The sequence below is a fragment of the Lampetra planeri genome, chromosome 43 (assembly GCF_965212315.1).
Source record: "Lampetra planeri chromosome 43, kcLamPlan1.2.h2, whole genome shotgun sequence".
In the NCBI taxonomy this organism is placed as follows: domain Eukaryota; kingdom Metazoa; phylum Chordata; class Hyperoartia; order Petromyzontiformes; family Petromyzontidae; genus Lampetra; species Lampetra planeri.
The window spans coordinates 9742382-9769661 of record NC_136149.1 but is presented as its reverse complement, the minus strand read 5'-3'; the positions used below and the strand labels follow the sequence as shown (position 1 = coordinate 9769661).

The 27280-nt window shown below is 47.0% G+C and overlaps 1 protein-coding gene across 6 annotated transcripts in view; it reads right to left on the bottom strand.

Moving 5' to 3' along the window:
- LOC144732707 (uncharacterized) overlaps nt 1-27280 on the bottom strand; it is a 91005-nt gene that overhangs the window by 33693 nt on the left and 30032 nt on the right. For 4 of the 6 annotated variants that reach the window (XR_013588227.1, XM_078614288.1, XM_078614291.1 and 1 more), the window contains exons 3-10: nt 24472-24556; nt 22135-22205; nt 12281-12352; nt 7864-11407; nt 6104-6192; nt 5355-5453; nt 4634-4753; nt 3271-3414 (exon numbers count right to left, since the gene is read on the bottom strand). Coding sequence is in view for 5 of the 6 variants with exons in the window: in XM_078614288.1 (XP_078470414.1) it covers nt 3271-3414; nt 4634-4753; nt 5355-5453; nt 6104-6192; nt 7864-11407; nt 12281-12352; nt 22135-22205; nt 24472-24556 (4224 nt within the window). In the remaining variant the exon portion in view is untranslated. Of the gene's footprint in view, nt 1-3270; nt 3415-4633; nt 4754-5354; nt 5454-6103; nt 6193-7863; nt 11408-12280; nt 12353-22134; nt 22206-24471; nt 24557-27280 lie in introns of those variants that run through there. The other 2 variants (XM_078614289.1, XM_078614292.1) reach the window with 2 other exon arrangements.

The following is a 27280-nucleotide window of genomic DNA, read 5'->3' as shown; positions in this document are numbered from 1 at the left end:
ACTAGTTGGCTGTCGGGTGGTGGCAGGTTTTAACGACACATTTATATATTCAGTTTAACACGTAGGCTTTCGCGACCAATATTGTTCATAATCAACGATTTTTGGGTTTAGATCGCGTTATTTATAAATGTGTCGTAACCCTCCACCACCCGACACGGCCAATCAGTAAAAAAAAAAGTGTCACGTTGACAAAAGACAAATAGTTCACTGCTTTAGCCCACCGGTGTGTTGAAGCGTGAAACCACAACATTTACAATTTGAGTACGACGTTTCGCTGGTAATTGCATCCAGCATCATCGGGCAATTCGCCAGAATGGTGAGGCTCTGCTGTGTCTCCCGTTCTTATATAGAGCAGCAGCAGGGTGACGTCATCATTAACTCATTAACTCATCAGGTGCAAAGATTTGAGGGGGGGGGTTATTGTAATTATATACTTGATTAGTAATAAGGCTATTGTTACGATGCGAGTTGTAGATTAGTAATCATTTGGAATGTGTTCTATTGTGATTATGCTACATTAATAATCAGTTAGTGCTTGTTTCCCTTATAAGGAATTGTAATGCATCTTATTTAATAATACGCTTCCAGGCCGCACTAAGCCTGTAGCTGTCTGAGCGATTAAAGTTATTTCTGTTTCTCTCAATCTCAATGGATTCTCTAATTAGTCTTTGCCAGTAGTAACTAGTTTTACACAACACTTCAACGTTGTCAAAATCAATTGAGTGTCCCTGTTGACAAGCATGTTCTGCCACTGCCGACAGTTGTGTTTGCGATAGTTTAATATTTCTCTGGTGTTCTTTTAGTCTTACACTAACGTTACGCCCTGTCTGTCCAATATAGCATCTGCCACATACACAATTAATCCGATATACACCTTCTGTTGATAATTTAGGTAATTCGTCTTTAGTGCACGTTACTAATTGTTGAATTTTGTGTACTGTACCAAATCTTACTGTAATGTTTTGCTTTTGCAAAACACGGGCTAATTTGTCAGTTACTCCTGAGATAAATGGTATTTTTATTGTTTTAATAATCTGATCGCTTTCAGCAGTGTTGCTTTGCGATCGTGATTTGGCATTTAGTGCTCTGTTAATTTGAGCATTATTGTAGCCATTCTGTCTTAGTGCTTCTTTAACATGTTTAATCTCTCTCACTAGACTTTCATCATCTGACACTGTTTTAGCCCGATGTATGAGCGTCTTGATTAGAGAGGATTTCTGAGCTGGGTGATGATGCGATTTCGCATTCAGATAGGCATCAGCTCAGAAATCCTCTCTAATCAAGACGCTCATACATCGGGCTAAAACAGTGTCAGATGATGAAAGTCTAGTGAGAGAGATTAAACATGTTAAAGAAGCACTAAGACAGAATGGCTACAATAATGCTCAAATTAACAGAGCACTAAATGCCAAATCACGATCGCAAAGCAACACTGCTGAAAGCGATCAGATTATTAAAACAATAAAAATACCATTTATCTCAGGAGTAACTGACAAATTAGCCCGTGTTTTGCAAAAGCAAAACATTACAGTAAGATTTGGTACAGTACACAAAATTCAACAATTAGTAACGTGCACTAAAGACGAATTACCTAAATTATCAACAGAAGGTGTATATCGGATTAATTGTGTATGTGGCAGATGCTATATTGGACAGACAGGGCGTAACGTTAGTGTAAGACTAAAAGAACACCAGAGAAATATTAAACTATCGCAAACACAACTGTCGGCAGTGGCAGAACATGCTTGTCAACAGGGACACTCAATTGATTTTGACAACGTTGAAGTGTTGTGTAAAACTAGTTACTACTGGCAAAGACTAATTAGAGAATCCATTGAGATTGAGAGAAACAGAAATAACTTTAATCGCTCAGACAGCTACAGGCTTAGTGCGGCCTGGAAGCGTATTATTAAATAAGATGCATTACAATTCCTTATAAGGGAAACAAGCACTAACTGATTATTAATGTAGCATAATCACAATAGAACACATTCCAAATGATTACTAATCTACAACTCGCATCGTAACAATAGCCTTATTACTAATCAAGTATATAATTACAATAACCCCCCCCCTCAAATCTTTGCACCTGATGAGTTAATGAGTTAATGATGACGTCACCCTGCTGCTGCTCTATATAAGAACGGGAGACACAGCAGAGCCTCACCATTCTGGCGAATTGCCCGATGATGCTGGATGCAATTACCAGCGAAACGTCGTACTCAAATTGTAAATGTTGTGGTTTCACGCTTCAACACACCGGTGGGCTAAAGCAGTGAACTATTTGTCTTTTGTCAACGTGACACTTTTTTTACTGATTGGCCGTGTCGGGTGGTGGAGGGTTACGACACATTTATAAATAACGCGATCTAAACCCAAAAAATCGTTGATTATGAACATTTATATATTTACGGATCTAACCCAAAAACCTCTATTATAGACCCAGGTACCATGGGTAGACTGACTGAGATGACTGGCAGATACACCAGATGTGCTCTCCACTGTGCCAACTCGCTGTGTTTTAGCCATCCAGGGCTCCACTCGTTGATGTGGGAATCGTTCCTCTTTCCTTTTTTTTGTTGTTGGGAGCATCCATCACGAGCCTACTCCAAAGAGGCCGTTTTTGATACCAAAAATCTGACTCTTTGGTATCAGTCTTCAGCAAGTCCACTCAGCTCCACATCATCCTGTACCACATTAAACCACCTGTTCTGCAGCATGTGCCTTGCCCGTTTAGCCGCCTCCAAGTGGCCAAACAGAAGCTGCTTGGGCATGCGGTGGCTGGTCACTAACCCATTCACACACTAACCTATCACTCACTCACCCACTCAATCACCACACTGATTGAAGTTCACAACACCCACTCACTCACCACACTGTCGGTCATAACACACTCCCAAACCCACTCACTAACTCACCACACATAAGTTCGCAAATCTTCTCTTTCTGCTCCATTTTGAAATTTCCTTTTCCAAAGCTCTTATAACCTGGCTCAATAAAAAATATATACTAACTCGTATCTATTACAACTTGATATTGCTGTTGTCACTGGCCGTTTGACATTTTGGGACTGTGCTCAGCCACCGTGTAAAAAAATACCAGCAACTACCACAATTTGCCACTAAGTGGCGGTGTCATCACAACAGTTTGCAATGACTGTACAGATTGGAACGAGTGAGAGTGAATGTACAAACAGCACAGCGGCCTAAGTCAGCCATTGCGTGTCGCTCTTCTGTCCACCACTACCGTCATCGTCGTCGCCACGCTCACCGTGGCCGTGTGCTGGTGGAGGCTGCGCTCAGCATTGAGCCCCTTCTGAGCCTCCGCCAGTGCCGCCGTCATTCTCCGCACCGTGGCCTCGGCCAGGTTCAGGCGGCCGGCGATGGCCTCCCTCTCCGCACGCACAGACTCGTACTGATGCACGCACGCACATGGGGGAGGAGGGCATCATCGTCCGTCGTCCGTCAGGGCCCGGGGGCCACTCGCCGCATGAGTCGTGGCACATCAATGCTGTTGAAGCAACGAGCGTAACTGTACGAGCTTAGGAAAAGACGTGATGCGAGGGAGAATTTCTAAGCTGAGCAGCACGTGCGGAAAGAAGCCAAAAGAGTAAGTGTTGTGACCTGTAGTGTGGTGGTGTAGTGGTGGTGCACCCGGCCTGGCACAGGCGCCATGGTGACGTCACCGTCACTTAGTGGCAATGGTGGATATTGGTATTGGTGGTTAAACATAGTGAGGTGGAGAAGAAACAGTCAGTACCTGGGCTTAGACCGAGCTCTCAAAGTGGGTAGAGGAATCAATGAGGGAGGGTCATGGGAACAGTAACCATGGTAGTGATAGCTGCAGAAGGGTGATGAGGAGGTAACCGATGGCTGGTGAGAACGTAGCTAATTAGTGAGTGCTGGATCATCAAAAAGCCTGGGTCGGTGGAAGCGGCAAGCATAGACGTTTTAGCATAGGACTGTATAACAATAGCATTTGCCGCACTGCCCTCTGCTAACACAGAGCCCCGCACCAGCCTATTACACTTTTTACGCAAGGTGGTGACCCATCAAAGCACGATCCAGGGTCAGTCCCGCTTATATTATGAGATAAGACGAATATTGATGAATTCCATGCAATGTGTTCAAAGTCAACTAATAATAATAATAATGTTTTATTGTTATTTAGCGGGCGTCATTGATTAAAATTGCAGATCAAAACGCTGCTGTATAAAATTTGTAACGTGGCACAGTTTTCACACAGAGGAAACCACGGAACAGCGAGAAGGCAGGCAGGGCCAGCGCAAACAGTTGCTCCAAGCTCTGCGGTCTAATACGTGTGGCCAAATCCATTAACAAGTGTACAGAGTTGTGCCCGGAGAATACCCCCACGTGCAAGGGAAGTAATGCTCAATCGCCATACAGGAGGAATACGGATGGAAAGGCATCCACCTGCTGCACTGCCATCATGCCCTGGCAAGCCAGGAGACGACAACAACGATGCACACCGGCAGGGAGGGAGTTGTGATCCGACAACCCTTGCTGCCTGCTGCAGTGCTGGGTTACAAGGCCAAGTGCAGCAGAGCCACCAGTGGCCGTCCTTTTGCAATGATCACTGTTGTAGCACACGTGTGTGTGTGGCGCGAGATTACCTCCTGCGTACTGCCCTGAAGACTTCTGCAAAGTTGTTCGATCCTCTTGTCTGCAGCTTTCGATTTCTCTCTCTCTTCATCAAGACTCCTGGCCAGCTTCTCAAACTCCACCTGCAGGCTCTGCACAGTTTCCAACAAAGCTAAGAGGCTAAAGAACTCTGAGCTGGATTCTTAACCAGGGGAGGTTCATCGCTTAAGAGTTTGAAGGTTAAACACTATCAGTCTAACACGTTTTTGAAACTTGTGACAATGCAGTGCGGCCTCCACCGCCACCTAGAGCATGTGGCTTACAGCGCACGCACCCACAAAGGAGGTGGCCGCATGTTCTGTAGCTGGGTATAGCTACAAAGAAAAAGATCCCCCGTATAGCCTTAATAGACTGTTGGGGAAAGTGGTGTTAGCAAGTTGCACCTATGAAGGCTGCCACAGCACATGTGGGAGTGGGTAGCCAGCATCACGTCCGGCCACCTTTGACTCCCAGTGCCGATGTCTACACACTGCACCAGTTACTCATTTAAGGCTGAGTTGGCCTAGGGTAGGCTCAGGACTGGTTCAGATAGTTCAGACAATAGTATAGTTTAGTTCTTCGTTATAATAGAAATTCGTCACCGATGTTGGCCATGAGCAGAAATAAAACTCAGGTTGTCAGGTTCGTAGTGCAGTGCACTAACCATGACACCACCACTCAGTGTGTGTGTGTAGAGTATATGCAAACACTCACCTTGAAGCTGTTGGTCTCCTGAGTGAGCTCCGCGAGGGAGCCCAGGGCTGAGGCTCTCTCCGCACGCACAGACGCCAACTCCTCTGTCAGCTGCTGAACCTACCGGTCATCATCATCATCACGACTAGCAACATCACCTTTATCACTATCACCACCACCATCATCATCAATAGAAATGTCACTAATCACTAACATCACCATGAGTACCAATCATCACCACCACCATGATCATCACCAAATAAAAAAATCCCCCGTATAGCCTTAACAGACTTTTGGGACAAGTGCGGTTAGAGAGCACCTCTGAAGGCTGGTAGGGCACATGAGGGGGTGGGTGGCCAGCACCACGCCCGACCGCCTTTGTCTCCCTATTGCCGATGTTTTTCCACACCACACCAGGTACTCATTTGAGGCTGAGTCGACCTAGGGGAGGCCCAGGACATGTTCAGATAATCGTAACAGGTTTTGGCTGCGAGTGGGTATAGAACTCGGGTGGCCGGGTTCGTAGCGCAGTGTGCTAAACCGCTTCACCACCGCTCTCCACAATCATCACCACCATTATTGTCTCCATATAATCAACACCGGAAAAAATGATGACAGTGGTCCGAGTCATCCATCATGACCATCTTTTATATTTCACCAGGAAAATCCCGAGATGGAATGCGTCTTTCACAAGGGTGTCCAGGGTGTCGATTACCACACACATGGCAATCTCCACCATCACTCGTCACACAGAGTGCATCGATTTGTACCTGTTTACGACATATGTCGAGTTCTCTCCGCGCTTTCACAGCCACCGCCTTCATCTTGTTCATCTTCTCCTCGCCCTCACGCAGAGCAACTGCCGCCGATAACACACAATGCAGCTAAACACTGAGCTCTTTTTCAGAAGCGACCTGGCCATATATGATAGCTCAAGGAAGTGGCTTATTATCATGTGGAAATTTATAGCAGCCAAATACTCAAAACGCGTGACGTTGATTGTAAATGTGGAGGGAAAAACCGGAGGACCCGGAGAAAAATCCACACGATCACAGGGAGAGAGACATGCAAACTCCAAATATACAGGCATAAGGGTCGGGATCGAAGCCACGACTTCTTATATACCAGGCGAGCTAGTTAGCATCTCGCCACCGCAGCGCCCTCTTAAGACAACAGGGTGGCAGCGCTGTGGTAACACGTGCCTCACAGTAAGAAGGTCCGGGTTCAATTCCCAACTCGGGCACCTTTCTCTGTGGAGCCTGTATGTTCTCCCCCTGTTCTGCAGATTGGGTTAGTGACTGTGAGGTGTCTGCATGTTCTTCCACTGCTCTGCATTGGTTTCCTCCAACTTGTCCGGTTTCCTCCCATAGCAAAAAAACAAACATAACTGCTACTACTGCTAAGCTACCCGTGGAAAAATGATAGTTTGCCTCAGAAGCTTAGAGTTAGTGGTTTTATTATCCTTTGTTTAATGAATGGTCTTAAAACTACGGTTTTTGTAATACAGGAAGGGTTGAAAACTAATTTATTTCTAACTGCTTAATTTGTTGTCCTTTCCCCCACACCTCTGATTAGGGTGGTTGGCTACTTATGGTGCAAAATAAGTTCAACATACATACATACATGGCTAAACAGACCAATCCAGATACTTTCGCAGTGACCGCAGGGCTAAGCGGACGAGTGATCTTCATCCCTAGCAGTAGAACGTCCTTGTCTCTCTCTAGGGTGCTATGAAGGCGGCGACCCCGATCCAGCCGCCATGACTACAAAATATTTGGAAGACAGTAGTTGTTCGAGATTTACGATTATGCTGTAAATCCCTTTCACGAATCAGCCCCCAAATGTAGTCTCCAATAATGTTCTCGTTATACTGTCCTTGGTAGCGGTGTTCAAATTCCAGTATATCCTGGTGGAAGTGCTCGCCTTGCTCCTCCGAGTACGCTCCCATGTTCTCCTTGAATTTATCAAGATGAGCATCAAGTATATGGACTTTGAGGGACATCTTACAGCTCACTGTGCTCTAGTTCTTCACCAGTCCCAACCAGCTCCATAGTTTTCGACCTTGTGATTGCACAGGAAGCCACAAACCACTGCGACAAAGCTGTTCCAAGCCGCTTCGTCCCTACTACTGAGCTTCTTTAGGAATTCATTGCACTCCAGGATTTTGACGTTGTTTCTCCTCACAGAGAAGTCGGTCCTGCTATGGCCAGTCCCAACTGTGGTAGTGCGCCTTGGTTTCTAAATCTTTTGAAGTAATTTTTGTATTACTTTAGTATAAATACATGTTAATTTTGATTTATATGTTTTTTTTTCTGACTTCATGCAAATGAAAATACACAAATTCGCCTGTTTTCTCATTGACAATAGGTAAATTTAAAAACATGATTGTCCTGGTCACAAAAGCAAAGTTTGTGTAGAATAATATCCATTTTCTGTACATTGGAGGCATAAGCAATTAGGAAATAAAACTGACTACCCAGGAACACAAAACTAAATAAAAAATTGTTACAGTGTAATTAATGCACCATACCTATTTGTGAGCGAAGTTCCTCCACCTCTGTTGAGGCCGCAGAGCCAGTAGCTCCTAGTCCCACCACATGCTCCTCCTCCGCCTCCTTCTCCTCAACCTTGTCCTCCTCCAGCAGCCGTCTCATTTCTCCACACAGCAGCCCGCTGGTCTCAACAGCCACTTCCAGCGTCTCTCTCAACCTGCTCGCAGCATCCATCGTCCGATCCCGCCACTTGCTCTGCAATGTCCGGTTTGCAGCCTCCTCCTGCTCGCCATTGCCTTCGCCCGGGGGCTCTTCATCCTGCTCCATCTCACGGAGGAGAACCTGCAGCTGGCTTGCCATGTTGGTTAGACGTTCTTGGTTCTTTTCTGCTTCTGAGGCACAGTGGTGCAGCAAAATGGCCCGAACGCCACGCAGGCTTCCCACTATGCTGCCCTCCCTATTATCAGAGATTCTCTCTTGATCCTCTTTGCTTCCCTCCTGATCCTGTGTGCTGCCCCCTCGATTCCCAGTGTTTGCCCTCACACTGGCCACGGTGCCCCACTCCACCTCCCTAGCGTGTAGCTGCGTGTCCTCACCCGTCATCTCCTGCACCTCTTCCCGCTCCACCACCACCTCCACCCCTTCCTTCTTCTCGGTCTTGTCATGATGGGACACAGCATGATCAACAACTACCGCTTGGACAGAATTCACATCTTTGACCTGTTCTGTGTGCGCCAAACTTATCCTCTTCACCTCGTCTTGATGACAAGACTTAAGGATTTCTACCTCTTCGCTGTGGTTACACCTCAGCTTTTCCATCTTTTCTTTGACAAGAGTTGTCTGCCCTTCCACCTCTACTTGGTGCTCATCGTTTAGCCTCTGCACTACCTCGGCGTGATGGCACCGAAGACTTTCTAGCCGACTATCATAATCGCATCTCAGCTGCCCCACCTCTTCTATGTGAAGATCTTTCAGTCTCTCCACCTCTTCTTCATGATCAACCGTTACTTTGCCAACCTGATCCTTGTGATGAACTTTTAGCCTATACACCTCTTCACAGTGATTGGACATCAGTTTCTCCACCTCTTCTCTATGAGCAGACACCAGATTTTCAACCTCTTGCAGATGACCTTCTCTCATTTTCTCTATCTCTTCACTGTGAAGGCCCTTCAGCTTCTCCACCTCTTCCTCAGGAAGTGTTTTCAGTTGTTCCAAATTATCTCTGTGAGCAGATGTTAGGCTGTCCACCACCTGGCAATGATCGGCTCTCATCTTTTCCATCTCTTCATTATGAAGAGCTTGCAGTTTCTCCACAGTGACTGAACCTTGCTCACATTGATTGCGCGTCAGTTGTTCCACCTCTTCTTTGTGAGCAGACACGAGTTCGTCAACCTCTTGCTGATGATCCGCTATTAATTTCTCCACCGCTTCACTTAGCTTCTCCACCTCTTCACAGTGGGCAGACTTGAGCGAATCTACCTTTTTATCAAAGTCAGACTTCAGTTGTTCCACATCTTCCCTGTGAGCAGATGTTAGACTGTCCACCTCCTGATGATGATCAGCTCTCATTTTCCCCACCTCTTCATTGTTAAGGCACTTCAGATTCTCCAAATCTTCATCATAATATTTCTTCAGTTGATCCACCTCCTCTCTGTGAGCTGACGTCAGATTTTGAATCTCGTGTTTATGATCGACTTTCAACCTTTCCACCTCTTCGCTGGACAGGCACTGCAGTCTCTCCACCTCTTCATAATTGGCAGACTTGAGCCTTTCCACCTCTTCACCATGATTAGACTTCAGTTGTTCCACCTCATCTATGTGAAGTGCTTTTAGCCTCTCCACCTCTTCACCTGGAACTGATGTCTGCTCTTGGACCTCTTCACACCGATCATTCTTCAGTCTCTCGATCTCTTCTGTATGCAGGGTCTTCATATTTTCCACCTCTTCACAGTAGTCAGACTTCAGTTGTTCCACCTCTTCCCTGTGAAAAGATGGTAGACTGTCCACCTCTTGATAATAATTGGCTCTCATCTTCTCCACCTCTTCACTGTGAAGGCACTTCAGCTTCTCTACCTTTTCACTAAAAAGTGACTGCAGCCTCTCCACCTCTTCACCATGATCAGACTTCAGTTGTTCCACCTCATCTCTGTGAAGTGCTTTCATCTTCTCAACCTCTTTACCCGGAACTGATTGCTGATGTTGATCGTCTTCACCACAATCAGACTTCAGTTGTTCCACATATTTTGTGTGAGCAGATGTTAGATTTTCAACCCCTTGTTGATGAGTATATTTCAGTTTCTCCACCTCAACAGAGTGTTCCACCATCATCCTCTCCATCTCTTCAGAGTGAAGGGCATTCAATTTCTCCACCTCACTATGTGGAAGTGTCTTCAGCCTCTCCACCTCCTCACTGTGAAGGATCTTCATCTGCTCCATCTCTTCAGAGTGATTAGACTTGAGTTTCTCCACCTCTTCAGCAATTTCTAGCTTTATCCTCTCCACCTCTTCATGTGGAAGTGACTTGAGCTTCTCCACTTCTTCCTTGTGGATGGCCATCATCCTTTCCACCTCTTCACAGTGAAGGGCATTCATTCTCTCCACCTCTTTATGTGGAAGTGTCTTCAGCCTCTCCACCTCCTCACTGTGAAGGATCTTCATCTGCTCCATCTCTTCAGAGTGACTAAACTTGAGTTTCTCCACCTCTTCATCAATTTCTAGCTTTATCCTCTCCACCTCTTCATGTGGAAGTGACTTGAGCTTCTCCACTTCTTCCTTGTGGATGGTCATCATCCTTTCCACCTCTTCACAGTGAAGGGCATTCATCCTCTCCACCTCTTCATGTGGAAGTGACTTCAGCTTCTCTACCTCCTCACTGTGAAGGATCTTCATCTGCTTCATCTCTTCAGAGTGACTAGACTTGAGTTTATCCACCTCTTCATCAAATTCTAGCTTTATCCTCTCCACCTCTTCATGTGGAAGTGACTTAAGCTTCTCCACCTCTTCCTTGTGGAGGGCCACCATCCTCTCCACCTCTTCACAGTGCACAGCCTTCATTTTCTCAGCCTCTTCATTTGAAAGTGACCGAAGCTGCTCCACCTTTTCACAGTAAAGGGCCTTCGACCTCTCCACCTCTTCACAGTGTTGCACCTTAATAGTCTCAACCTCCTCATGTGTAAGCGACCTAAGCTTCTCCACCTCTTCACAGTGAAGGGCCTTCATCCTATCCAACTGATGCAAGAGCTCCAGGATTTTCGCTCTTGTCGCTCCCACCTCCACCTCCGCCTCCACGTCGCCGCACTGCTCATACTGTGCCACCATCCTCTCCACGCTCCGCAGATTCTCCCATCTTGGCTGCTCCATCTCCTCCTCCCTCTCCTCCACGGTGGCAGTGGCTCCCGCCCGCTGGCCTATCTCCAGCTCGGACGTGAGCCGTTCCACGTCGGCCTGTAGGCGCAGCGCGTGGGCGGCTGTCTCGGCGAGCCGCTCGCCCAGCTCTGCGGCGTGTGCCTCATGCAGGACGTCCTGCTCGTGGTGCCGTGAGCGGGCGCGCTCCAGCTCACGCTCCAGCCGCGCTGAGCCGGCCTACATGTGGGCGGGGGGGGGGCAAGTGATTTGAGCAGAAAATCACTGACACTTACATTTTTCTAAGAATCTGCTGTTATATTGCTGCTCTAAGGAGGGGTATTGGTCATCGCAGTTGTGAAATCGCCCCACCCCAAGCCCTACTGTCCCCACTCACCATTACCTACTGCTGCACAGGTTCAGGGTGATTCCACGTTACTTAAGTTCCAGGTTCAATCACTGATACTAGTAGAGTGTCTTTCAACGAAAATCCCCCTGAGATGCAGACACCAAGCACCAGGGATTTAATGATTCCATGCAGTCTATGTAGGGGAGGTTAAAGGGCGCAGCGGTAGTGCATTCCTCTTGTTGCAGAGGTTCACGGTTAAAATCCGGCAGGCCGACCTGGCTATTGCTGCAGATGCTTTAACCATAAATGATATGCGCTGTATGCTTCACGGTGGGTGTTCAAATCTATTGATGTCCATCTAAATTAGGCCATTGTGTACCGGTGTCATGGTCCAAATTGACCAAATTCGACAAATGACTTGTGAATGAATCACTTGAGACACACAAGCGATCATTGCTCCCGACTGGCAGACTAATTCCTGCTTGCAGGCTGGTACCGAGTTACGGGGACACATCTGCCACTAGGGGTGCCCTTTCAAATGATGCGAGGTGAGATGTGATGCAAGTCGCTCATCACGTGTCAGGCAGTCTGAGCAGGGCGGCTCCATCAATCACACAGAGATCATTATTGTTAATAATAACACTATTGTTATTATTATTACCCAGCCACCTCCCAAAATAGATATTCCAGATTTCTTGGAATGTCAGCGAGAAGACGTTTCCATAAGAAAGCTGTGACAATCCTGTGGGAGAGAGTGGGCATACCTTTGCATCCTTCAATTGCAGCTCAATTTCTGCCTTCTCATGCAGAACAGAGCTCACCTTCATGCTCAACTCCTGCACATACACAAACACAAAGGTTGCTGTTCGTGAGCACCTATAAAAAGGCCGGCACGGCACAAGAGGGGGTGGGTGGCCAGCACTATGCCTGGCTGCCTTTCTCTCCCGAGTGGCGATGTTTACACACCGCATCAGGTACTAATTTGAGGCCGAGTCGACCTAGGTGAGGCCCACGACCAGTTCAGATAATCATAACTGGTGATGGCCGTGAGCTGGAATCGAAGTTGGGTCGCCGGGTTCGTAGCGCAGCGCTCTAACTGCTACACTACCGCTCTCCACATAAAATAGCAGCAGCAACAACAACCGCAATTTTCCGTAAGTGGCAGTGACGTTATCAAAGTGCCTGTGCAAAGCTAATTGCACTTTAAGGCCACGTGAAATGTCAAACGCCTGCTGGCAGGAGGTCATGGGACAGACACAGGTGCCATGGGTCGACCAACTGAGATGACTGGCCGAAGCACACACACAAACACACACATAAACAACAAAGACACAGACCACGCACACACAAAAAACTAAAACACAGACCACGCACACAAAAACAACAAACACACCCACCACACATACACAAACAACAAACACACCCACCACACACACACAAACAACAAACACACCCACCACACACACACAAACAACTAAGACACCCACCACAACAACAACCGCCATTCGCCACTAAGTGGCGGTGACGTCACCACGACGCTTGTGCCAGGCTATGTGCACCTTGAGGCCACGTGAAGTGTCGAACGCCTGCTGGCAGGAGGTCACGGGGCAGACCCAGGTGCCATGGGTCGATTGACTGAGACGACTGGCTGATGCACCACCTGTGCCCCCTACTGTGCCAACTTGCTGTGCTTTAGCCACCCGGCGCTCCTCCGCCCTCCGTTGTTATTGGAGGGCGACTGCCTCCAACTGCCCAGTAGCGTCCTTCACGAGCCTCCTCCACAGAGGCCGATCTTGACACCGCTGGTACCAGTCATCAGCAAGTCCACTCAGCTCCACGTACTCCTCTACCACATCACTCCATCTCTTCTCTAGCCCATGCCGCGCTCGTTTAGTCCCCTAGATCTGGCCGAACAAAAGCTGTTTAGGCATGCGGTGGCTGGGCATGCGGGCTACATGACCCAGCAAACGCAGCCTTGCCTGCTGGAGCTCACCGATGGGACTTTGTCCACATTTTTCAAGGATTTGTGAGCTCCTCACACAATCCAGCCTGGTTAAACCCAGGATAGATGGTAGGCAGGCCAGCCTAAATGTTTCTAACCGGTGAAGATGTTCCATTAGGGGGGTTCACGTTTCGCAAGCGTAGAGAAGGGAGAGAATGACTGTGGCCGAGAAGACCTGGAGCTTCGTGCGGAACAAGAGACAAGGTAGCTTCCACACAGCATTACGGAACCGATGAAAAGATAATGCCGCTCGACTGATTCGGAGTGAATCCTCTGCTGTGAAACCGGAGCTGGTCATGAGCACACTGCTCAGGTAAGCGAAACTTTCCACTCTCTCCACAACTGGCCCATCACCAGTTGTGAGGGTGGATTGTCCGATGGTAAGAAATACCCAGGCAGGTACTCTTTGGTTTTTTCGGTAAAGTCACGTAGGTAAAACAATCAATAAACTAAAATAAATGAAAACAACTAAATTAAATCACGACGTTTCGGAGGCAACACAAGCTTCCTTCTTCTTGGTTCTTTCGGTAAAGTCACGTAGAAGGGAAGTAATAAAATAATAAAAATAAAACATAATTAAATAATTCTCACGACGTTTCGGCCACAACGCAGGCAGCCGTCCTCAGGTGAAGAATGAAACACCACCAAGCATGGAGCGTATATTTAAGCTGGGTTGGAGGGGGGGAGGTGGGAAGAAGAGCGCCTTGACAAAATAATTTGCATATCAAGAGGAATTTAGCATATGGAAAATATGTAGGAGGTGGGCGGGGGGGTTTCAAATTAATATTATGCCCGTGCATTATGCAGGATTAGCAGCATCAAAGGGTGGGGGAAGGGGGGTAGCATTAACAAAGGAAAGGAATGTTAATAGTATGTAGCTGCAGTTACTAAACAACCACGTAAAAAACTAAAGTATAAACTACATAAACAACTAAAGTATGAACTACATAGCATCATCAGTATACTTACTATACTCTACAATAAGCTGAGTTACTAACAGTAAATAATACATTACAATTCTACGTCGTAAAAATTATATAATATGCTTCCATCTAAACTTTATTCTCTTACATCACACGAGTCTACACCGTACTATATAATGCCATAGACAAACCCAACATTAAATTATATACTGTATTGCTATAAAACACCTTATACATTTTAATATAACACTATGTATTATTCTACCCACCCTAATGTGCATCACACTGCTATAGGTTTACTATACAATTACGATACTATATATTACTTTGTACATTGTATCAAGCATATAAATGTTATACTATTTGTTATTATACACTGTACCATTGACCGTCGTGTCAATGGGTGAGTCGTGGGGGGAAACTTGCAGCGGAGCAAAGAATCCATTCCCTGAGGAGAATACAATGCCAGTGAGTGGAACGCGGTCTGAAAGTCACCGTAAACGTGAACAAAATCAGTTAAGATCCGAAATGGTTTATTACGTCCTTCCAATGATTGCTAAGCCAGAATCCATCTTCTCGGTTGAAATTGTCTCTGTGTTTGTATATGTGGATCGCCTCATGAACGAATCTCTAATGATAGCCAGATGGCTTGCAGAGAACCTCTGTCTTGGAGAAGTCAATGTCATGTGAGCCCACTGAGTTGTAACAGTGATCTGCCACGGCTGAGGTGTTTGTCCTACCGTGTTTCAGGTCTGCTTTATGTTCACGGATGCGGTCCGAGACATGTCGTTTGGTTTCTCCAATGTAACTGCTACCACAGAGGCAACTTAGTTTGTAGACGCCAGGGTACTGTATGTCTGGAACCACATCTTTTACAGATGGGATCAGATCACAGATTTTATGTACTGTGTTGAATCGGACCTGGATCTTGTGTTTAATCAGGATTTTGGAGATCTTTATTGTGACCCCAGCAATGTAGGGTAAGGTGATGGTCTTGAAAGGCTCCTCAACAGGATCCTTCTTGATGGTTGGAGTGATGGCTTTGCGGATTGTGTAGTCGGAGTAACCATTAGCCTTAAGAGCTTGGCGTACGTGTTTGAGTTCACTGGCAATGTGTTCCTGGTCGGAGATGCATTGGGCTCTATGATATAGAGTCTTGATGAGGGAATTCTTCTGGGATGGATGGTGGTGGGAATCCGGTTTTAGGTAAGCATCCGTATGGGTGGATTTCCTGTAAACAGAGTGGCTCATTGAACCATCAGGTCTCCTTTTAATTAGGACATCCAAAAAGGGTAGCTTGCCATCTTTTTCGACTTCCATGGTGAATCTGATGGCTGGGTGTATGGAATTGATGTGGTCGAGAAATTGGTCTAGAGCAGGCCGGCCATGTGGCCAGATGACAAAAGTGTCGTCTACGTACCTCTTCCATAAGGTCGGGCGTAGAGTGGCAGTCTGGATGGCGTCAGTCTCAAATTTCTCCATGAAGATGTTGGCTACAACCGGAGATAGGGGGGAGCCCATTGGGGTGCCCTCAGTTTGCTTGTAGAAAGTTCCATTCCAGGTGAAGTATGTATTGGTTAGGCAGTGTCTCACCAGGAGGGGTACCCCAGCATTCAGTCCTTGATTAACCAAGTCTTTAATGATTGCGATGGTGTCAGGTACAGGAACTTTGGTGAATAAGGAAACCACATCAAAACTGCTGGGGTCACAAAAAAATCTCCAAAATCCTGATTAAACACAAGATCCAGGTCCGATTCAACACAGTACATAAAATCCGTGATCTGGTCCCATCTGTAAAAGATGTGGTTCCAGACATACAGTACCCTGGCGTCTACAAACTAAGTTGCCTCTGTGGTAGCAGTTACATTGGAGAAACCAAACGACATGTCTCGGACCGCATCCGTGAACATAAAGCAGACCTGAAACACGGTAGGACAAACACCTCAGCCGTGGCAGATCACTGTTACAACTCAGTGGGCTCACATGACATTGACTTCTCCAAGACAGAGGTTCTCTGCAAGCCATCTGGCTATCATTAAAGATTCGTTCATGAGGCGATCCACATATACAAACACAGAGACAATTTCAACCGAGAAGATGGATTCTGGCTTAGCAATCATTGGAAGGACGTAATAAACCATTTCGGATCTTAACTGATTTTGTTCACGTTTACGGTGACTTTCAGACCGCGTTCCACTCACTGGCATTGTATTCTCCGCAGGGAATGGATTCTTTGCTCCGCTGCAAGTTTCCCCCCATGACTCACCCATTGACACGACGGTCAATGGTACAGTGTATAATAACAAATAGTATAACATTTATATGCTTAATACAATGTACAAAGTAATATATAGTATCGTAATTGTATAGTAAACCTATAGCAGTGTGATACACATTAGGGTGGGTAGAATAATACATAGTGTTATATTAAAATATATAAGGTATAGGGTGGTTTATAGCAATACAGTATATAATTTAATGTTGGGTTTGTCTATGGCAGTATATAGTACAGTGTAGACTCGTGTGATGTAAGAGAATAAAGTTTAGATGGAAGCATATTATATATTTTTTACGACGTAGAATTGTAATGTATTACTTACTGTTAGTAACTCAGCTTATTGTAGAGTATAGCAAGTATACTGATGATGCTATGTAGTTTATACTTAAGTTGTTTATGTAGTTTATACTTTAGTTTTCTACGTGGTTGTTTAGTAACTGCAGCTACATACTATTAACATTCCTTTCCTTTGTTAATGCTACCCCCCTTCCCCCTCCCTTTGATGCTGCTAATCCTGCATAATGCACGGGCATTGAAACCCCCCCCGCCCACCTCCTACGCATTTTCCATATGCTAAATTCCTCTTGATATGCAAATTATTTTGTCAAGGTGCTCTTCTTCCCACCTCCCCCCCTCCAACCCAGCTTAAATATACGCCCCAAGCTTGGTGGTGTTTCATTCTTCACCTGAGGACGGCTGCCTGCGTTGTGGCCGAAACGTCGTGAGAATTATTTTATTATGTTTTATTTTTATTATTTTATTACTTCCCTTCTACGTGACTTTACCGAAAGAACCAAGAAGATGAATCCCTGCAGTCACGAAAGCTTTAAATCGAAATACAAGCTTCCTTCATCAGGTGTAAAAAAGGCACAGCAAAATAACTGTAGCAAGAGTTATTTGTGATGAGACATTGTTATATAGGGTAAGAGGAGGGGGAGGAGCCAATGAGGACAGGCGCAGGATGGGGGGGGGGGAGCCAGGAAGGTGAAGCTGATACTAAACGATGGAGCCACGGATGGGGGAGGGGGGACGCAGAGCGGGGGAGAGTAGCGGTTGAGGTTTAACATGGTTAACCACATCTTTCCAATGATTGCTCAATTTGAATCCATCTTCTCGGTTGAAGTTATGTCTATGTTTGTATATCTGTATGGCCTCATGGACAAATCTTTGGTGGTATCCAGACGGCTTGCAGAGTACCTTGGTATCGGAGAAAACAATATCATGATCATCCACAGCGTTGTAACAATGATCAGCAACGGCCGAAGAATTTGTTCTGCCGTGTTTTAAATCTTATTTGTGCTCGCAAATTTGGTCCAAAATGTCGTTTAGTCTCCCCAATATAGCAGTCACCGCAGGTACAATTCAATTTGTAAATACCGGGGTACTGTAAGTCCGGAATGACATCATTTACGGATGGGATCAGATCACGGATTTTGTGCACTGTATTGAACCGGACCTGGATCTTGTGTTTGTTTAGAAATCTTTTTGGTAACGCCTGCTATGTATGGCAGCGTGATGATTTTTATCGGAGTTTCAGGTGGTTGTTTCTGCATGGTGGGAGAAACAGCTTGGCAGATGGTACGGTCTGAGTATCCTAAAACCCTCGGCTGCAAGACCTCCCAGATTCTATGGTCTTCCCAAGATCCATAAAGAAGGTACCCCACTACGGCCTATCGTGTCCACGATCAACTCTCCTACCTACAAGCTAGTCCGTTTTTTATCGGATACTCTGCTTCCCTTCACTGGCAAGACCACCTCAGCAGTACTTAACTCAACCGAATTGGTTTATATGGTCAAGGACATTGTACTGTCTCCTGCCGATATCCTCGTCAGCTTTGATGTGGTCTCTCTGTTCATCAAGGTCCCAGTGCCTGACACCATAACAATAATTGAAGACTTGGTCCAACATGGACTGAACCCTGATGTACCTGCGCTGGTTAGGCACTTCATCACCAACACTTACTTTACCTGGAATGGTACCTTCTACAAACAAAATGAGGGTACCCCTATGGGTTCCCCCTTATCACCAGTGATAGCCAATGTTTTCATGAAGAAGTTTGAATCAGACGCCATCCAGACATCCACCCTTCGTCCTTCCCTGTGGAAGAGATATGTGGATGATACTTTCGTCATTTGGCCACATGGCCTCCCGGCATTGAACCATTTCCTAGACCACATCAATTCTAGACACCCATCCATTATATTCACCATGGAAGTGGAGAAAGATGGCAAGCTGCCATTCTTGGATGTTCTGTTTGAGAGGCCTGATGGTTCTTTGGGACATTATGTTTACAGGAAGGTCACCCACACAGATTCCTACTTGAAGCCTGATTCCCACCACCACCCAGCTCAAAATAATTCCCTCATCAAAACTCTATACCATAGGGCTCATTGCATCTCTGACCAACACCACCTGGCCAGTGAATTAAAACATGTACATCTGGCCCTCAAGATGAACGGATACTCAGAACGTACCATCCGCCAAGCTGTTTCTCCCACCATGCAGAAACAACCACCTGAAACTCCGATCAAAATCATCACGCTGCCATACATAGCAGGCGTTACCAAAAAGATTTCCAAAATTCTAAACAAACACAAGATCCAGGTCCGGTTCAATACAGTACACAAAATCCGTGATCTGATCCCATCCGTAAAGGTTGTCATTCTGGACTTACAGTACCCTGGTGTTTACAAATTGAGTTGTACCTGCAGTGACTGCTATATCGGGGAGATGAAACGACATATTTCGGACCGAATTTGAGAGCACAAATGAGATTTGAAACACGGCAGAACAAATTCTTCGGCCGTTGCTGATCATTGTTAGAACGCTGTGGGTAATCATGATATTGTTTTCTCCGATACCAAGGTACTCTGCAAGCCGTCTTGATACCACCAAAGATTTGTCCATGAGGCCATACAGATATTCAAACATAGACATAACATCAACCGAGAAGATAGATTCAAATTGAGCAATCATTGGAAAGATGTGATTAACCATGTTAAACCTCAACCGCTACTCTCCCCCGCTCTGCGTCTCCCCTCCCCCATCCGTCGCTCCGTCGTTTAGTATCAGCTTCACCTTCACCTTCCTGGCTGCACCCCCCCCCCCATCCTGCGCCGTCCTCCTTGGCTCCTCTTACCCTATATAACAATGTCTCATCACAAATAACTCTCACTACAGTTATTTTGCTAATGAAGGAAGCTTGTGTTGCCTCAGGGACTCCGAAAGCATGAAGAACAACCCAGAGCCCAGGCCTACTGATGGTATCATAGGCCTTGACCAGGTCAATAAAGCAGAGATGTAGGTCTTGTTGGAATTCCCTACACCTCTGCTGTAGCAGACGGATAGAAAATATGGCATCTGTGCAAGACCACCCTTTCCTGAAACCGCATTGGGGCTCCGCAAGCCTCTCCTCAGCGTGCCTAGCAAGGCGATGTTGAATAATCCTTGCCAGGACCTTTCCCGGCATACTGTGGAGTGAGATGCCCCTGTAGTTGTTACAGTCTGTGCGGTCCCCCTTCTTAAAGAGGGGGACCACCAGGGCATCCTTCCAATCTTGCGGAATCCGTCCAGTGGTCCAGACTGTTGTTATGATGTCATGTCGGGCAGTCTGCGCACAAACGCCACCCTCCCTCAGCATTTCGCTTTGGAGATCATCTCTGCCCAGTGCCTTTCCTGGTCTCAGACTCTGTATCGCCTTCAGTACTTCCTCATCAGATGGCACCTCAGCCAGCCACTCACAGAGGATGACTTCCTCCTCCAATATTTGAGGCACCGCAGCCTCAGCAGGGTCATCCCAACTTTGTCCCATGTTTTCCAGGCGGAGGGATTTCCCCTCCCCCAAGACCTCACAGAAATGCTCAGCAAATCTGGAAACCTGTTCCTGGGGATCGGAAATTAGATCACCGTTCGTTCCCCTAATGATGGTAATAGGTGTGGCGCTGCAGGTTACTTTTTTGATGGAATTAAAGAGCGATTTGTGAACGCGTGCCATTGAGGCAGACTCCATCTCCTCAGCAACCCGCGACCACCACCCATCCTTGCAGCGCCTCACGGCTCTCCGAACCTCCGAGCGAAGGTTGCGGTAAGCCTCCTCATTCTCCGACGTGGGATGCTGTAGCCAATGAGTGGGCCTGCCCCTTTTCTCAGCCAGCTTGAATACCTCCTGTCAGCCAGGGGAGGTCTGGACCGTGGACCCAAAGCAGCCATTGCAGCTGCATGAGCCACAGTCCTAAACCTCGCCCATTTCCCCTCCACATCAGGAGAAGTGGGGGACGTTGCCAACCCCAGCTGAAAGTGATGATGAAATTCTCGCTTGCATCAGCTAGCTGAGACCATGCCACTAAGGGTTTGAATGGGGTCCTGGGTGTACACCCATCACCAGAGTGGAAGAATGGCAGGCGCATCTTACAGATGACAAGTCGATGGTCAGTGGGCAGATCAGCTCCACGGTAGGTCCTGGTGTCAAGGACATGGGCCCGCATCCGCTGTTCCATCACTATGTAGTTCAGCAGATGTTCTTGCTTGGACTCGGCATGCATCCATGATGTAGTGTGGATGCGCCGATGCCGGAACAGCGTGTTGATAATTACAAGCCCGTGGGCTGCACAAAAATCTAGCAGGCTCCTACCGTTGTTATTGAGCTGATCTGGCCCATGCCTTCCAATTACTCCAGACCAGGTGCTAGCATCATGACATACTCGGGCATTGAAGTTACCCAAAAAGATGACTATCCCGAGGGGCCACTTTAGCTAACACCTGTGGCAGGTCATAGAAGGCATCTGACTCATCGGCCTTGCCTGCATCCCTCTACAGATGTTCGTCTTCAGTGGGGGCATAAGTAACCACGACCACCACTCCTCGCCTCTGGTTGATGGGAAGGTGAGCCCAAAGTAGCCTGGGGCTTACAGCTTCCCACACCTCCCCGCCACGCTCCCACGTCCCCTTCATTATTTTATTCAGAAGAAGAGCCACACCCTGTTGTTTGGTAGTCTCCTGCCCCGAGGAGAGGACTGTCCACCCCCTCATGGTGGCAGGAGCCAGAGCCGGTCCACCGGACCTCCTGACTACCAGAGATCCAGGCGGTACCGGTCCAGCTCCTGACAGAGGAGTGGCAGCCTCTCCTCCGCAGTGAGCGTTCGAACATTCCACGTGGCCACACGTAGTGGTTTTTTGTTGTTTCTGGAGGAGCCCCGAGGGTAAGGATTCAGTCTCCTGCCTCTGCCAAATGGGGTTTGGCCAGGAGACGTCACAGACGCCTGTCCCCCCGGGGCCTCCGCACAAGCTTATTTATTACATTTTGTGGTCGTGGTTTAGTGGTAATTAATTGAAGGTGGAGGGGTTACCAGCCCCTCGCACCCATCCAGAGCACCCACCACACACACATAAACAATAAAGACACAGACCACACACACCTCAATGAGGGAGGAGTCGCCCGTAGGTGGAGCGGCGTTCTGAGTTGTTGACTCAAGTTGGCGGCTGAGCTCTGAGAAAACGAAGAGACAGTTGAAGACATCTCAAGTCTTTATACTGAAAACTAATTTCTTTAGAACTGCTTTTTGTGTTTAGTTTGTTGTCCTTCCCCCCACATCTCCGATTAGCACGGTTGGATAAATACAGTGTGAAAGAAATTCAACATACACACATATACATACATGTCAAGTTAAATAATGTGGCAATAGCTCTTTCCGAGCACTCTCCGAGCTTACATTTACAAGCAAATTTCTTACATTGACATGCTAATCTCTCACAATACAATGGCCACCCCCACAGCTTCGTTTGTCAAGATATACCTGATCTTCCATTTACATGCAAATTTCATTTCTAGCCCCTCCCACACCCATCCCAAACCTTTATAACTCCTTACCTTAGCAGCGCTCCCACCATATATTCTCAGTAGCTCTCCCGCGATATTTCTCACCTGATGAAGATTGCTTGCGTTGCGATCGAAACGTCGTGATATTATTATTTTTATATTTTATTATTTGATCTATCTACGTGGCTTTACCGAAAGACCCAAAGAATACAAGTTAATTTTGTTTAACCAGGTGAGAACTCAAGAGACCAGGAGAGAATCTCGTTTGCAACAGTTAGCTGGGTCACCAACATGACAAAATCAAAACAAATACAAGTTTAGGAAAGAATCAAACAGAAATCAGAGCAAAAATAACCAAAAATAGAATACACAAAATCAACGTTAATATCGTTGCGGAGAATACAAGGAAAAAACATAAGCAAATACACCTCCATGTAAAATACATTTAATTTACACTTCCCATCAGCCACACGGCATCATTTACACAGCATATTTTGACATTCAGTGTCTCATAATAATATTCATAAAGTAATACTCAAAAGTCTTCATTCAATCTCATACATGGAGAACGACTCAGAGGCACGAGGAACCACAAGGATGCAGGAAAGGAAGCCACGCGCTGGGCTGGTGCCAATAATAGCCCAGGCTCTGCAGTCCTTTATATATTAAGTTATCGGCCATGTGGAAGGAAACCGAAGCACCCGGCGAAATCCACGCGTACAAGGGAAAATCGACTATCCCTGACATACAGACATAATGAGCCAAGAATGTCTGTGTGTAAAGCGCGTGACGTCACTCCATGTCGACTAGCCCCCCTCATTAATAATCATGAACAGGTGGGGTCCTCCACATGGACCCCCCCCCCTCATTAATACTCATGAATGGGTGATGTCACTCCGCATGAAAAAGGTGGAGCGGAAACGAAAATTTTTTACGCAAATTACCTTTCATTTTGATCTTTCTTTCTGGAAAGTAAAGCTAATAAAGAAATCAACGCAGCAACTAATATAACGAGCCAAAAAAGGCTGTGTGTGTCCCGCTTGTGACGTCACTCCACATGCACCCCCACCCCCCTCATTATTATTGTGCCTAGATTTTTGACTAACGCAGAAGAAGGTCGAGCGGCTATGATAATATTTTTACGCAAATTCGCTTTCGATTTTACATATCTTTAGAGAAAGTGAAGGCAATAAATAATTATACGCCGCATCACAGTGCATTTGGTGCCTTTATTTATTTCTTCGGCACGTCCAACAAAAGGTAAGTGTACTTTACGCTTCAAAATTATGCTACAACAATATCGTATACCGAGGAATCTTCCAAAGTCCTTAATTTAATTTAATAAGTTAAGAAAAAATTATTTATGTGCTACATTTCCTAATAAAATGAACAATCACACAATAAACCGTTAATTTACATCTTTAATATGACAGCTTCCATCCTAGGACGGGCTAACAAGCTCGTACAGACAGAAGAGGCGAAATCCGCATATTTGCTGTGACCGCATTCTCCTGGCTAGCTCGGGTTCGGCACCTCCTTGACGCCCACAGGAAAGGAGTTCCACAACATTTGTAAAATCTACCAACCCTCACTGCCTCCACCGTGCTGGGTTAGAGGCAATGTGCATAGCCGCCGCCACCACCCCCTGCTTCATCAGCAGAGGCAGGCTATTTTAAGCTAATGCTGGTGAACTGCTCTGTTTTTCGGAATATATATTCCAGATTGCTTCGTTCTTTACCCATACGCACACTTTGTATACTGCAGACCTTTTCCGAACGACATAATGACGTGCAGAGAGGCGTTCCAAAATGGATGGTTTCTGCACCTCGCCATGCAATCAGCACTCCCACAGAGAGCAGGGAGAGTGAAAAGGAGAGTGTGTAGAAGGAGAGAAGCAGAGATAGTGTGGACAGAGAGTGCGGAGAGATGTACGAACCATCGCATCGCGCGCGCGTTTTCTGCAACAGAATCATCTGCTTCTTTGTGAACTTGACGAGGTCTTCCTTTGAGAGGGAGTCAAGCTGTAAGTCACACACACACACCGCGTAGTGTTTAAGAGTATGCATGTAAATGTGCCAAGTGAGATATTGAAGCCAAGAAGAAATGGGCGTACATAGCCAAAGGTGCTAATCGGAGGTGCGGGGAAGGACAACAAGGTTCAGGCAGACGAGTGAATACCATAATAATACTCTTTGGTTCTTTCGGTAAAGTCACGTTGGTAGAAAAATAAAATAAAACAAAAAATAATATATATTCTTGGTTCTTTCGGTAAAGTCACGTAGAAGGGAAATAATAAAATAATAATAATACAAATTCTTATTATTTCCCTTCTACGTGACTTTACCAAAAGAACCAAGAATATGAATCCCTGCAGTCACGAAAGCTTTAAATAAATAAAAAATGATATATCACGACGACTCGATCGCAACACAAGCGGTCGTCCTCAGGCGGAAAAAATAATCCAGCAGTGGAACTGCTGAACCAGCGAGAGAGCTGTTACGACAAGAGGTTATTTACGTGGCGATGGGAAAGCAAGCGGGGTCTGAGCTGGAAAGGAATTCCATCCCCGGACGCAAGCACGTCAGTTGTGTTAATGGGGGAGATCAGGGAGAGAGAGATTAGGGAGAGAGATAAGCATGAAATGAGCTTCCGTCGCACATAAGAGCATCGTCCCGCATATGCGCACAACAGCAGTGTTAATGGGAGATTAGCACTATGTTGATAGGAGAGATTAGGTAGGGAGATTAGGGGGATTAGCAAGTTAATGTCATGTTTATGTGTAACACAAGCTGCGGCGCTGCCAACTGCGCCATGAGGCAAGCGTGTCCACGCAAGAGAACCACCGCAACGGTGGTCGCGCCAGTGAGACACACAGCCCATGACACAGCCAGAACCAGTGATACATCGAGGCTAAGGAGCAGAGGTTAATGCAGAGGCACCTAACAGGGCAATGCAACTCAGAGAGTCGGAAATAACAGCCATCGCCACGTAAATAACCTCTTGTAGTAACAGCTCTCTCGCTAGTTCAGCAGTTCCACTGCTGGATTCTTTTTTCCGCCTGAGGACGACCGCTTGTGTTGCGATCGAAACGTTGTGATATTTTATTTTTTGTTTTATTTTATTTTTCTACTGACGCAGATGCTCATTCCATTGCGTTATCGGAAGCCCTTGCCTGGGGTTGAGGGGGCGGCGGGGGTGTTGTTGTCGCCGTCCAACGCAGTTACGGCTGGCCTGGCGCTGGTCGCAGCACGGACGATTGTTCGGCCGGGTCAGCCTCCGTTTTTGCAAGTGTTAAATGGAGGCGCGGACAATGTTGTCGTGCCGGCCGGAACGGTTCTGGCCCATGCCACGACCGCCTTCACGGCCCATGATGATCCGGCTCACCGGGGCCTCGTAGGGGGGGTTCGGCCTCGACGTCGCAGGACGATCGATGGATCGCCGGGTTGTCAGGAAAACGCGTCCTTGACTACGGACCAGCGGTCCGCGCTTCGCGCGCTGTTGGAGAAATATTCTGACGTCTTTAGCAAAGACGATTTCGATCTGGGACGCACCTCGTTGCTCTCCCACCACATTGATACCGGGGATGCTACTCCCATTCGGATGAATCCTCATCGGTTGAGCCCGGCGGAGAGGGATCATGTACGCGGCGCAGTGGATGACATGCTAGCCGCCGACATTATCTCTCCGTCCAATAGCCCATAGGGCACTCCGGTGGTCCTGGTGAAGACAAAAGATGGTAATCTGCAGTTTTGTGTGGATTTTCGGAGGTTAAACAAGGTGTCGGTTGCGGACGCTTACCCCCTGCCGCGTATGGATGATTCCCTCGATGCCTTGTCTGGGGCGAATTTTTTTTCGACTCTTGACCTCTCTTCGGGGTTCTGGCAGCTCCCCCTGGACGAGTCATCAAGGGAAAAGACGGCTTTCCGTACGCCGCAGGGCCTGTTTCAGTTTAATTGTCTTCCCATGGGGTTGAACGCCGCCCCTGCTACGTTCCAGAGGTTGATGAAACTCGTGTTGACCGGTCTGGAGTGGGACACGTGCCTGATACATTTGGATGATGTTATTGTGTTCAGCCGTACGTTTGAGGAGCATCTTCAGAGATTGGATGCTGTTTTTGCTAGGGTGCGTTCCGCCAAATTGAAATTTAAGTCCAAGAAGTGTCACCTTTTGCAACGATCCGTGCGCTATTTGGGCCACATTGTCAGCTCTGACGGTGTGGCCACGGACCCGGAGAAAATGGCGTGCGTTCGGGACTGGCCGATTCTGGCCACGGTGGGTGACGTGCGTCGATTTGTCGGGTTCGCTTCCTATTATCGCAGGTTTGTTCCAAATTTTGCTACGATCGCTAGGCCGTTGCACCTCCTTACGGCAAAGAACCGGAGGTTCAGCTGGGGGCCGGCGGAGGAGGCGGCGTTTCACGGCCTACGCGATCGCTTGGCGTCAGCGCCGACGCTGGACTACCCTGATTTCACTCTGCCTTTTATTCTGGATACCGACGCTAGTGACACGGGGATTGGGGCCGTCCTATCGCAGTTTAAGGGTGGCGTCGAGCGCGTTGTGGCTTACGGGAGCCGCGTTTTATTTCCGTCGGAGACCCGCTACTGCGTTACCCGACGGGAATTGTTGGCTATTGTGCATTGTCTGTCAATACCGCCCGTATTTGTATGGCCGTAAATTCATTGTGCGCACGGACCATGCGGTTTTGCAATATTCCCTGAAAGTTGACCAACCGTCTGGCCAATTGG